The sequence below is a fragment of the Empidonax traillii genome, unplaced genomic scaffold, assembly GCF_003031625.1.
Source record: "Empidonax traillii isolate 1590-97213 ecotype Southwest subspecies unplaced genomic scaffold, ASM303162v1 scaffold734:size1267433, whole genome shotgun sequence".
NCBI classification, from domain to species: Eukaryota; Metazoa; Chordata; class Aves; order Passeriformes; family Tyrannidae; genus Empidonax; species Empidonax traillii.
This window is the reverse complement of record NW_020955927.1, coordinates 724,973-737,657: the sequence shown is the minus strand read 5'-3', so window position 1 is coordinate 737,657 and position 12,685 is coordinate 724,973. Positions and strand designations below refer to the sequence as shown.

Genomic DNA, 12,685 nt, shown 5'->3' with positions numbered 1-12,685 from the left:
ATCACTTAGGCTGGCGAATACCTCTAAGACCATTGAGTCCAACAGTTCCCCCAGCACTGCCAAGGCCACCACTAAACCATGTCCCCAAGTGCCAAATCTACACACTTTTCAAATCCCTCCCGGGATGGGGATCCCCTGGGCAAATTCAGCCTGTGCCAGGGCCTGAGAGCTGTATAAACTACAACACATTTAAGATTCAGAACCCAAATCTCTGCCACTTTACCAAGTAAACGTATGTGTTGCTTTTTTATTATTTGATAGGGAAAAAATAATCCTCAGATATTTATCTGCAATTGCATTTGAAACTCCAGTCAAGGACCAGTATCAAATAAGCTGAAGAGCTGGGGGCAACCTGGGCTGGTGGAAGGTGTCCCTGCCCATGGCAGGGGGTGGCACTGGATGGGCTTTAAGGTCCCTTCCCACCCAAACCATTCTGGGATTCTATAATTTCAGGGTTTATCTGCAACAGTTTAAACTCCAGGGGTCAGAAGAGAAGAAAACTTGTTCCCATTTGCCATGTTTAATCTTCATATTGAAATTACTCACAGCACAAAAAATTCTCCCAGGTTCTCTCTGTTGCTACTCCAGCTGCTAAGTCTGGAATGCAGAACCATCAGCCTTTACAGCCTGGCTTCAGACAGAAGTAGCTGAGGAAGCACCAGGTAAGAATGAGTGGGAAAGGAGGCATTTTATCTGGGATATAAACCTCCTCTGTTAGGACAACTTGCTGCAAGCCTGAGATGAGGGTAAATACACCTGAGGGCATATTTGATTAAGACACAAGTATTCACACAGTTCCACCTGGAACTCTCTGCTGTGAGCCAAACAACCCTTCTAATTGTCAATTATAGGTATATAAGTAAAAATCACTTTTCGGGTAACAATTTTTGCTGCTGTGATAATAAGCACTGTTATAGATAAAATAGAAATTACTGGGAAAGTCAGGTCAAGAGGAAAGAAGCAGATTTGCAAGTGAAGAACCATATAATAGAGAAATGTTTGGTTACAAAGAAACCTTAGGCTCCTAATATTTTTTGCCAAAATAGCATAAATTCCCCTTTTTATTCCCTCTGAGACCAGTTGTATTCCAGATAATTCTATTGCCTGTCTGGCAGAGCTTGGAAGGGAGAGCTGAATCCAGGTTTCACAGTTCAGTCAAAATGTATTGGAAATGAGAGGTGGGAGCTGTGCTCTGTATCCAGAAGTCTGATCTTTTAGATTTGGTCTGCCAAAATATATGGGGAAAAAAGATCATTTCTTTTGCACCTGAGTCCTGTCAAATATGCAGAGTGAAGTGCAGAACCCTGAGATGGTTTTGATTCTACTCACCCTTAAATGTAGGAACTTGTAAGGTCAAACACTCAAAAAGTCTGAATCCTTTCAGTGAATGAGAACAGGGAAGATGCAAGTACCAAACCATGTTTCCATCCAAACACAGAATCATGGAATATCCTGAGTTGGAAGGGACCCACAAGGATAATCCAGTCCAGCTCCTGGCCCTGCACAGACATCCCAACAATCCCACCCTGGGCCTTATCCCTTATATCCCTTAAATTTTTAAGGAACACTCAAATGAAAGAATATCTCTCTGTCCAAAACTGCATCACATCTGAGTGGCATCTTCAAATCAGCTTAAAGTCTTACTCAGAACAAGAGCAAAACTGAATTAATAAATTTGCTGTGTTTGATTAAATAATAAAAATGTTCTTAACTTCAAATATATTCATAACTTCAAATGTAACTCATGTATTTCTGAAAATTTACAGTAACAGAGACCATCAGAAAATTGGAACACAAAGAATTCAAACATAAAAGCCACTTTGAGAGATAGGAATTACAGCTGGGTGGGAAACTCCTGCAGATACACCCAGATCCTCTTATTTTCATCAGGAAAACACCAGATCCTCCCCACTGCAAATCAACATTGCATGGGGTGGAACATTGTGGATTTGCACCATGGGCATTGCCACGTTTTTACCCCTGGCACTGAGCCTGGCTCATCAAACACTGCCCTTGGACCTCGGCTCGTTCACCACCCAGAAAGCCTCGTGGGTGAACGAGCTGAGTGCTCTTTGGAAAGCTTTGGCCAATAACTGAGGGATCCTCAATATTGTTGCTTCATGAGCAGCACAAAAAGAGATATCTGAATGTACAGAATGTCCAGACTGCTCTTAGAATCAGGCTCTGCAGCAATGTGACTGCTGTGCCCAGCTGGCAAACCCTTCAAATCATCCTGATTCGTGGGAACAGAAAGACCTATCAGATATCAAGATCTGTTCATTAAAACATACATGAATGTGCCCTACTATATGGGTCTTGCATTAATACAGATTTTGCAAAAGATGTTTAGAAATACAGGATCTTGTCCAAGGGTTTTATTCATTTCTTTCTAGTCCTGACATAGATGAGACAACGCCGAGGGCAAAGAATGATGGATTATAAGGGTAAGAGCATTTCTCCCACCAAAAAAACCCACCAGAAATAGAAAGAGCTCGAGCTCCTGTGAGCAGGAGAATTTAGGGAAAGAGGGAAGTTCAGAAGGAAAAAGAGGTAACATATGAAAAGAGAGCAGCACTAATTATCAGGACTGCAGAGTCCTTGTGGAGTGAAAGGACTTTGTTCTGCTCAGAACTGAAAGAAACTCGACCACCTGCAGGTTTGGTTTTGTTTCCATGCAGACTACCATATAAGTTAGGGCATTTCTGGGTATCCAAGAGTCCATGATGTGGGAGGTGAAAAAGCTATTGACAGGAATTGTTTTCAATTAAATGCTGTGCAGAAGTAAATATGTGTGAATTCATGTTTGTCACTCTACGTTTTCTTCGTGCCCTTTTATTTACCAGGAAGTTTGTCTTGCCTGGAGTGCCCAATCCTTTCTAAGCCATTACACTGTGATAGCAGGACAGAACTTAAATCACACGTCACAGACTTGCCAGTTCTGTATATTTGCATCAAGGAAGGGCAGGTCCTCCCCAGCGGGGACCAACAGCAAAGTCAGCAGAGCAGACCCACACCTTTTAGCACCGTCCTTTAACCAGGGCTGTAAATTGCTGTGCTTGAAGGAACATGGGCTGTTTATTTCTGACAGTGATACACAGGGCTCACTACTGCTGTGAATGGCAGATCTCAAACAGGGAGCCAGAGTAAGAACACGGCTCTTAAATGGACTAAAACATGACAGGGAAAATGTTTTACTGGTGCTCTTCAGAGCACTTCCTCTGTTACTGTCAACTTATTTTTACACCTTAATGATTTCATGAGAAGTTGAAGGAAAAACATGAAATTTCTTTTTCAAGGCTCGAGATACTCCTGGAGAAGATACAATTAAATTTCCTTGCAAATCTACATGTTTAGTGGGACACTGCATACCCATATCCTCCATTTGGTGGAATTTTTTTAATATGTTGGAAAATTATGAACTACTGTAACGGTGGCCCAAAGGGGGGGGGGGGTGTTATTATTTATTTTTATATTACTCCTAATAGAAATCAAAGGAAAACCACCCAAAGGCCATGAAATGCACGAACCCTGGGGACGAGAGGGTTAAATTACTTATCTACAGAGATAATGAGCAGTATTTTGATAGATTAGGGAGAGATAGTTGAGGCTGAACTTCGAAATCCTGAAGCACCTTGTGAAGGGTCTACAAGGTAGAAATGATGGTGAACTGGAGAGGACAGCAATGATACAACTCTCCGTCTCAGTTACCTGTGAAGGATTCTCATACAAAGGATATTTTTAGGGTTTTTTCCCCCACTAAGTGGATATATTTGAAGAGGATGATCGCAAATTGAATCCTAAACTGTAACACCAAACATGTAGAAGTGGGCAAAAAATTCTCCAGGAAAAATAACATGTACATGGAAAACCTGGCACAGCCTTTTATTGCTCTCTACACTGACTTCTTCTGCCTCAGAGTCTCTATTCCTCTGAGATATTCCTCCTAATCTGACCTTTGTGTTCATACAAGCTGTTGATACACGATACCTCGTATTTCTGCGAGTTCAGAGGCAGCGAAATGTTCCGTGAATTTTACAGTCCTTGCCTGACATTCTCTGACCTGCTGACAGGCAGTAGCTGCCAATTAGAGAGCGGAGGACGAGGCAGAGTGCTCGAGTTTCTCAACCCAGGCAGAATAAAGATCAAATTAAAATCCATACAAATCTGAGTGCCTCCAAAGCCGTGCCGGAGTGCTCTGCTCTAACTGCACTGTTCAATATGTTCACTGCGGATCTCTCAGCATTAAAACCCTTCTCCATCTTCTGGGTTTATTTACTTTGGTTTCAGGGGTTTTGAGGGGGGAAGGGTGGGGGGGGGAAGAAAAAAAGAAAGAATATGGAACATTTAAGGAGCTGTGATATGAATTGTTTACAGGTTTTTGACAACTGTGATGGCAAGTGTTGTGTGAGGGCTGTTAAGGTCTCTGGTTTACATATGGATATTTATAGCCTGCTCGGGGTTTGGCAGTCTTTATTTCCCTGGATTTTTTTTTTTTATTTTTTTTTTCACTCTTCTCTCTTGACTAAACTAAATAACTAATGTACCAGACTCCTTCAATTTGTTTTGTTTTATCATGCCACAGGATCTATCCTGTTTCCTTGCTGTTTTGCGGCGTTGTTTTGGTTTTGGTTTTTTCCTAAGTAAAGAATAATTATCTAAAATCTCTCCAAAAATGCATATCCCAGCATCTCTATTATGTGCTGTTTTGTTGGTTTGAAGGCACCCCACGCTCTGTTCTTAGAATCATGGAATCATAAAATCCAGAACGGTTTGGCTTGGAAGGGACCCTAAAGACCATCTCATTCCACCTCCTACCACGGGCAGGGACACCTTCCACCAGCCCAGGTTGCTCCAAGCCCCGTCCAGCCTGGCCTTGGACACTTCCAGGGATCCAGGGGCAGCCGCAGCTTCTCTGGGCACCCTGTGCCAGGGCCTGCCCACCCTCCCAGGGAAGGATTTTATCCCTAATGTCTAATCTTGTTCAGCTTAAAGTCATTACCCCTTGTCCTGTCTCTGCTTGCCCTTTCCAAAGTCCCTCTCCAGCCTTCCTGAAAGCCCTCTTTAGATCCTTTAGGTTTTCTCACCCTTTCCTCTCACTGTCTCAAACAGTGAGGGCCACATTTTCCCAGGAATTGGGTTGCTTTACCCCCTGAGGAGTTCACCTCTCCGTCACCTTTCAGAGAAAGCAGCCCTGGAGATTCAGATTAATTAAAACTCAGCTGGCCAAATGACTTAAAGCTGTTCTTAATATCATCACCTTAAATTCCTCAATAAGATATGGAAATAACCCCCTAACCTTTACGTTTAGCGTGCCCATAGAATTAGTTAACAATCCACACAGTGGCAGTGTCACAAGATTTCATTATGCCTGTGATGAATTTAATCCAAAGATCTCCAACAGCTTCCAGAGAAAAATCTGTAAAACCTCCTGTATTTCATTTTCACAGTGAGACAAACACAAACCCTGTGCTGTGCTGTGGAAGATGGTACAGAGACTTCTCAGCTACCTGAAGGATGATGCCCAGGTTCTAACTTGCAGGTCCCTGGTCTCCTGGTAAGATCAAATAATGACCCAAATTTAAATCTTAAATTCACACCCAGCCATAGGAATAGTGATCTGGGTTTGTGAAGCTCTTAATATTGGGTGAAATTTCTAAAGAAACCTGCAAAAGTGTTCGATTCTCACGGAAATTTCACAGCAGGCAAAGGAATCTGAGATCACAATTTCTACGGATTTCCTAATTTTCAACTCCCCCTTTGGAAAACTTCAAGCTTTGGTCTCGTCTGGAGGCAGCTCTGATCTCCCACGGAAGTGGACAATTTGGAATTTCTTAACGGTCTTGAACAATGCCTGTCCTTGAAAACCTGTCCCGAGGTTTTCCTAAAGTCAGGTCACCAAACCTCCACAACGGGGAAGCCCCAGATTTCTGAAAAGGGACAGGAATTCCTGTAATTCTTCATTTCCTGGGTTTGTACAGTTCAATATACATTTACCAGTCCATTTCTTCAATAGAGTCAACACACACCTGCTATCACAGGGCTTTCCAGCCCAACGTTTCTAACTGTGATTTTACAACACAAATCTGCTGCTGGGCAAATCTTGTTTCTCGGTTTTTGGTTGTTTACAAGGTTTCTCAGCTGTACAGCCTTAAATTCTACCCACAAACTCGAATGGATAAAGTGAGGGCAGGAAGGGTTCAAGATCTGGATTTCAAAAGCTTAAAAAAAATTAAAAAAAAAAAAAAAATTGGCTGTTTGCACTGTTTATACAAAACTGTGCAAACAATTGAGATTTTGAATTTGCCAGAAATCTGACAAAAGCACATGGCTTTACAGTATTTCAGTATTTCTGCTTTTGATTACAGCAATTATTGAACCTACAGAAAAGCACATTCAAATAAAATAAAAAAAAAAAATTGAAGTAAGCAAGCTTTTTCAGCCAAAACAAAGAAACGAAACAAACAAACAAACAAAAAATCTGTATTTCAGGCTGAGTTTTGAGTGAGAAACTAATTTCATTACACTTAAGTTTCCTCTCTAACAGCCCACCATGAGTCATTCACGGGTTAATTATAGATAATCAGATATAGTTACCATCACAATAAGCCCTGTTCTTTGTAATCGAAAGTTTTCAGAGACAACAAAATGCTTAAATCTCTCATAGCAAAGGGAAAAAAAAAAAAAAGAAGTGTTTGAGGGAAAGTAAAAAGCAAATTGCACAATAAAATTTAATTGAAATTAGAGGGCACATTCTCAGGGATGTTTATTCTTTCTCACTCAGATGGAATAAATGGGCTGTAATCTGGCTGTAAATAGCTGGTGGAAAATTCAATTTATGCATCTGTTCTTCTGTTGCCTCCTGCTCTTTTGTTGCACTGTGGCTGTCCCAGAACTGTTTTGGACCCTAAAATGACATGTATTCTGCGTTCACCCATCCCAGCTCCCGTGAAAGGAGATGAATTCCGGGCTGGAAGGTGATATCCTCCAAAAGCCAAACACTGGAATCCTCCAAGAGACAAACACTGTAACAGCCTCCCTTTATTAAGGGCCGTGTTCGAACATCACCGCATTTCCAATTTTGCAGAATGCAGGGAGAGTTTGCAGCGATATTTAATTTACTGTCTAACCAGTGTTTGGGTTTATGTGCTCTGCACAATTGCTTGGCCTTGGTGCAGAAGCTCCTTTCCCATCCCTGCATCTGAAAGGGAATTTTCCTGGGAAAATGCTTCTCCAAGGAGCACGCAGACGAAGCAGTGACGGACCTGGAATATTTCAATCGACAGGGACACCGGGATGTACCTGGGTGGAAATGTTCATGCAAATGAGACACAGCCCTCGGGAGCTTCCAACGAGGCCCTTGAGGCTCCAAACTGTTGATTTAGCACATCAGCCCAAGGCCTTACACTAAAATGCATGAATTAATACAGTACTGAAAAGAATGTAGGTTCAGGGACTGTTAAGTAAGTTAAATATTGATACAAGCTTTGGGCTTCTCCCATGGACATTCTGATTTCCAGTCAGATAATGCTGTAACAGGGTGATGTTACCTCTTTAAATGTGGACTAAACAATGTATTGTCTGGGTGATTAATGCCAAGCCTCAGTGCTGCTTTTAGGGATAATTATGTCACGGTAACAAACTTGATTACAGGCAGATTTGATTAGCAAACTCGATTCATCAAATTCATCTCTCCCACTCCCTTCCTCATACTGCACATTAGCAGCTTTTGCTATGAATAGTATAGCTTTCCACTGGATAAATAAAAACTAACTGTGAAGGCTTTAGTGTTAATTCTCACTTTCCTCTTCTTAATGCTTTCCTTTCTCTGTGAAAACTTCATTTTTTGATAGAAAAGCTTAATTATAAAACTTATCAAAATATTGCCTTCCTGCATCAGTCCCACAAAACAATATATCAAGACTTGTGAGAAGAAAATTCAGCCATCACATATCTCAGTGACTTCGAAAAAAGAAGATAAGAATTTCTCCAGTGTTAATTGTTTCAACTCCATAAGGGAGAAAAAAATTATTCATTACATGTTGCTTTCTAAAGAGACGTTCTTAGAATTTAGGAAAACAGACATTTCTTGCTGATTTTACTTTTTTTTTTTTTTTTTCCCCAGAAGACTAATTGAGCTTGATCACTCTCACTCAATATTTGATGCCTTGTTGATTGGGCTCTGTAACTCAGAGACTTAATGGATCTCATTCCATGTCCCATCTGTAAAGACCTTAGACCTTAATCTATTAAGGAAGAATTCATTAGTCTGAGAGGATGGAAACATTAGGAACTGAGTGGCCAAACCTGGACATAGCCCTGATTTGTGAGTGGGGGAGTTGCTCATCCTCTTCCCTGTGCTAAATAAAATCTATCCCTGGGGGTGCTTTAAGGCAACTTCAAGACTCTCTTCTACTGCTGAACGCTCAGATTCTTTTTTCTCACTATTTCATGGTGCTGTAGATGAGATAGTCTTTCTTTCCAAACTGTTATTTTCGCAGTTTTTGTTGATAAATAAATTAAATTTTGTTGATAAATAAATTAAATCTTACTAACACGTTCCTGGTTTACACTACCCAAACAGACAGCCTAAAATACAGACAAACCAGGAGAAACAAAAAAAAAACCACAAGAAAAGAAAACAGAATGAATGTGGCAATTTGCTTAGAACATACTCTGGGGGGTTTATAAATATTATCCTTTTGCTATTTAGGAGGAAACCTGCCATTTTTTTCATAGAAATAGAGAAAGAAAGAGGTGTGACAGTGATGTAACCTCACCTGAAAAGGGAGTCTTAGACAGACTTGGGGAAAAAAAAATAAGAAAGAAATATTTGCTTTGGGTGTGAGGGGGACACTTCTCCCTGTAAAGGCACTTCCAGGGAACTAAATTCATATTTGCTTGACTAACAGCTGAGGTAGTTGGAAATTACCTCTGGCTTCAGGTGGTGTTTAGTGAAGATCTTGGTTAACAGTGGAAGGATCCAGTGGGCAGAAAGGATTCTAAATCACATTTCACATTAAGACTTTCTTTATTACCGTATATTCTAATGCAAGTTAAAATTTTATTTGCTCTTCAGTGCTGGAAATGGACTGATAGAGGTTATTTCAAATAAGCAACGTGAGGTTAGAGAGCTGCTCCAAAGGAAAGTTGTTGCTTTATTCTGTAACTGGGGGGACTCTGATCTTAGCCAAGCATCCTCCTCTGAGGAGGCTTCCTATGAGTGACCTGCAGAATCTGTGTCTAGACAGGATGTTTTCACTGACAAACTGAGCTGAAAGAAATTCCTGGCAGAAAACAACACCTCTCCACAAAGCTGTAGAGCCGAGAGCTCCAGATCGTTCCAAAGGTCAGTAAAAAAAAATAATAATAGTAATAAAATTAATGTTTCAGGCAGAGGAGTAGAATAACTAAATTAAAAAAAAAAAAAAAAAGGGAAGAAGATTAAGAAAAAAAGAAAAGAAGGAGGAGAAATGGAAATGTGGCTGTAAATGCAGTTACTGAGCAGACACGTACGTGAGGTTGTCTCAGTGACCAAACATACACATAAAACATATATAAATAAAGGTGTATCAACCAAACTATGTGTCATTCATCAAGACTAATCTCTTTGCTGCATCTTTAGACCCTGTTCTGAGCTGCACTGGTGGGCAGGTCCCTACCTTGATGGCGGTGGAGGCGATCTGGATGTGGTGCAGCCGGCGCAGGGTGCTGTCCCTGTCGATGAAGTAGGAGGCTGCCAGCTGGTGCAGGGTCTCCAGGGTCACGGCAGAGCTGTTGGTGCCGGGGTCTGTCCCTTCTGACCTCTTGCTCAGCTTCCTTTTGTCCACAAAAATCGTGAGTGACTCCTCTCCTGGGAGGGGGGAGAGACAGAAAGCCCGGCCAGCCATCAGCAACACCCAGCAGGTAACCCACAGAGCTTCAGCCTGAATCTCATCAAAAATACATGTGTTACGAGCAATCCTGTGCTTTCTAATCAATTCAACAATGCTAAAATGCCTGAAATGTTATAGAATACTTGTCCTAAACCAAACTTACACAGCTGAAAAGTGTGGTGTCTTTGGGAAGTTCGTGCTTTTCTGAAAGCAAAGAGAAGATCCAGCGCCTTCTGTGGTGGATTTTTCACTTCCTCTCTCTTTACAGAGACGTGGATCAACACTGTTGGATTCAGAAATTTTAATTTCTGGAGGGTTATTGAAAACCAAAAATCTGACTCGCTTGACTGAGTTAGTTCTTAGGAACCCTCTCAGATTAGACCGTCTGATGCTGACCCATTTTCCACATTTATTGTCCAGTTCATGAATATTATTTTTTTTCCTGTGTTTCAGGCTAAGCAAACATTCATTCATTTAGCAAAGTGTTTAGGCAAAACTCCTGACTTCAGAAGAAAAAAAAATTAGAAGGGCAATTTATTGACGCAGTATTTTCTTCTGTGCAATTTATGTCTGAAGTAACTACAAAACCACTTTTCTCACTTTTTGGGGCCTCTGTTTGGTAACTTGCATTCTTCGAAACTGAACTCAGAAACGGATTAATAATGCCATTATACCTGTATTTTAGGTGCTGAACAACCCCACTGAGTGCAGTTTCCTTGTTCCTGGAAAGGAAGTTACCCTGACAGGGTCTGACTTGCCACTTGTGCTCATTTCACTGCTCGCCCATCTGCTACAGTGGCACCGTGCCCGTGCAGGGGGGTGGGATGCCAGCTTCACATGAGCTTACGTGCCAAAAAGTAATAGCTGGAGGGGGGATAAGATGCAGGATGAAAACATGACATCATCTTCAGGGGGAGATAATCCTCCCTCCTCCATGCAGGGGAGCACATCTGTCAGCAAAGCCTGGCTCACAGAGCTCCTTTGTCTTTGATTAACACGAGCACATACTCCTCTTTCCCCAGTGCACCTTCTGTGCTTCCCAACCTCTCAGAAATTCCGAGGACAGTCAGGCCCTTCAGAGCCTACACAGCCAAAACTGCCATTACCCAGGAGCCTTTTATCTGATTAGCCCTGCAGGGCTTGTCCAGTCTGTTCCTTTTGTCCTGGAAGGGACAGCTGTGCCCAGGACAGGTGGCTATTCCAGCTGGAGCTTCCCTCACTTTCCAACCACTGCACTCACACTTCTCCTCCTGTAGTGTCATAATGGCTCAATTTTTTTTTTTTTTTTTTTTTTTGTGCAAACAGCCATCAGTGCAGGGATTCACTGCCTGCAGCTCTGAAGAACCAGGAATTAAAGCAAGGAATTAATGCAAGGACTCTCCCACCCAGTTATCCAACCTTTCTGCAGCTCTGAGTGCTTGTTTTCTTGGCCCTTACAACTCACCTTTTTTGCTAGAAAGGTGGTTGAGCTTTCAAAAGCCACTTTATTCTAAATACACTACCTAAGACCTCTGGAAGAGGAGAAGACACGGAGAGAAGTGTCCTAGTTAAATTCTGCACCCCATTTGCGCAGCCTGAGCTGGTCACTGACACAGGATTTACCCCTCTGAGTTCTGATGTTGTCTTCTCTGATACCATGGAATGGTTTGGCTTGGAAGGGACCTTAAAGCCCACCCAGTGCCACCCCCTGCCATGAGCAGGGACATCTTCCACTAGTCCAGGTTGCTCCAAGCTCCATCCAACCTGGCCTGGGACACTTCCAGGGATCCAGGGGCAGCCACAGCTTCTCTGAGTAACCTGTGCCAGGGCCTGCCCACCCTCACAGCCAACAATCTCTTGCAAACATCTAACCTAAATTTCTTCTCTCTTAGTTTAAAACCATTCCCCCTAGTCCTGTTACCATCTGTCCATGTTAAAAGCCATTCTCCCTCATTTTTACAAGGCCCTTTAGGCACTGGAAGGTTGCAATAAGGTCTTCCTGGAGCCTCCTCTCCTCCAGGTTGAACAGCTCCATCTGCCTCAGACTCTGTCCCATCCCCTGCTCTCCAGGGGGCAGGGGGCGAAACCGCAATAAAAACTCCCACTTCAAAAACAAACAAACAAACAAACACACAAACTAACCCTGAAAAGGCATTTGCGTGCTGTGTGGTTTGGTTTTGATTAGAAACCCTCAGAAAAACAGCCTTCGAGCCCCATCGCAGTCGTCACATCGTCCTACTAACCCAGTCCTGATGATCCAGGGCAGTTGGTGGTGGGTGTGTTCTGGCAGGCAGGGTTCCCTCGGCATCCCCTGACAGAGATGTTTTGTTTTTCATCCTTTGTGACCAGGTTGGAGTGGGTTTGAATGTTTACTCTGACTCACATCTCCCAAGGCTGAGCAAAGGCAGCTGCAGTGAAGGACCTTCAGCTCTCCCTCCTCAAAAATCCCTGCGTGGCATTTGTGTGGAATCTCACACAGGCATGTCCTGCCTCAGCACTGCCATTCCCAGGCACTTGTAGCTGTGCAGTCAGGTGGGTTTCAAAAATATTTGCTGTTCATAAGGCTTTTGAGAGAGTTTTTGGTCTGTCAGAGCCAATTCAGCTCTTGTTAGAAAAAGTGGATTAAAAACCCAAGAACTGCCCTGCACACTGGTGCTCAGACACCCACATCCCTGCAGGGCTGCACTCAGAACTCCTGGGTTTGGCAGTTAACACCACTGACTCAGATCTGAATTTGGGGAAGACAATTGGAGTTTGAAGTTAATTTCTAGAAAATGAAACCCGTGCCCAGAAGACGCTCTTTTGTCACGTAGAAAACATGGCTGAATCTTGAT

The 12,685-nt window shown here is 42.5% G+C and overlaps 1 protein-coding gene and 2 long non-coding RNA genes across 5 annotated transcripts in view; 1 reads left to right on the top strand and 2 right to left on the bottom strand.

The window, feature by feature from the left end:
- Positions 1-12,685, bottom strand: part of LOC114066102 (BMP/retinoic acid-inducible neural-specific protein 3) — a 155,334-nt gene that overhangs the window by 53,349 nt on the left and 89,300 nt on the right. For both annotated transcript variants that reach the window (XM_027900516.1, XM_027900517.1), the window contains exon 4: positions 9,660-9,850. In XM_027900516.1, the coding sequence (XP_027756317.1) occupies positions 9,660-9,850 (191 nt within the window). The remainder of the gene's footprint in view (positions 1-9,659; positions 9,851-12,685) is intronic.
- LOC114066104 lies at positions 564-2,719 on the top strand. 2 transcript variants are annotated; one of them, XR_003573119.1, is made up of 3 exons: positions 564-662; positions 2,405-2,550; positions 2,679-2,719. It is a non-coding gene; the product is annotated as an uncharacterized LOC114066104 (long non-coding RNA). The 2 variants fall into 2 exon arrangements; XR_003573118.1 differs by having other exon boundaries at positions 2,657-2,680.
- On the bottom strand, positions 10,049-11,169 carry LOC114066105. Its single transcript, XR_003573120.1, has 3 exons — positions 10,979-11,169; positions 10,547-10,736; positions 10,049-10,155 (listed from the first exon to the last, which is right to left on the bottom strand). It is a non-coding gene; the product is annotated as an uncharacterized LOC114066105 (long non-coding RNA).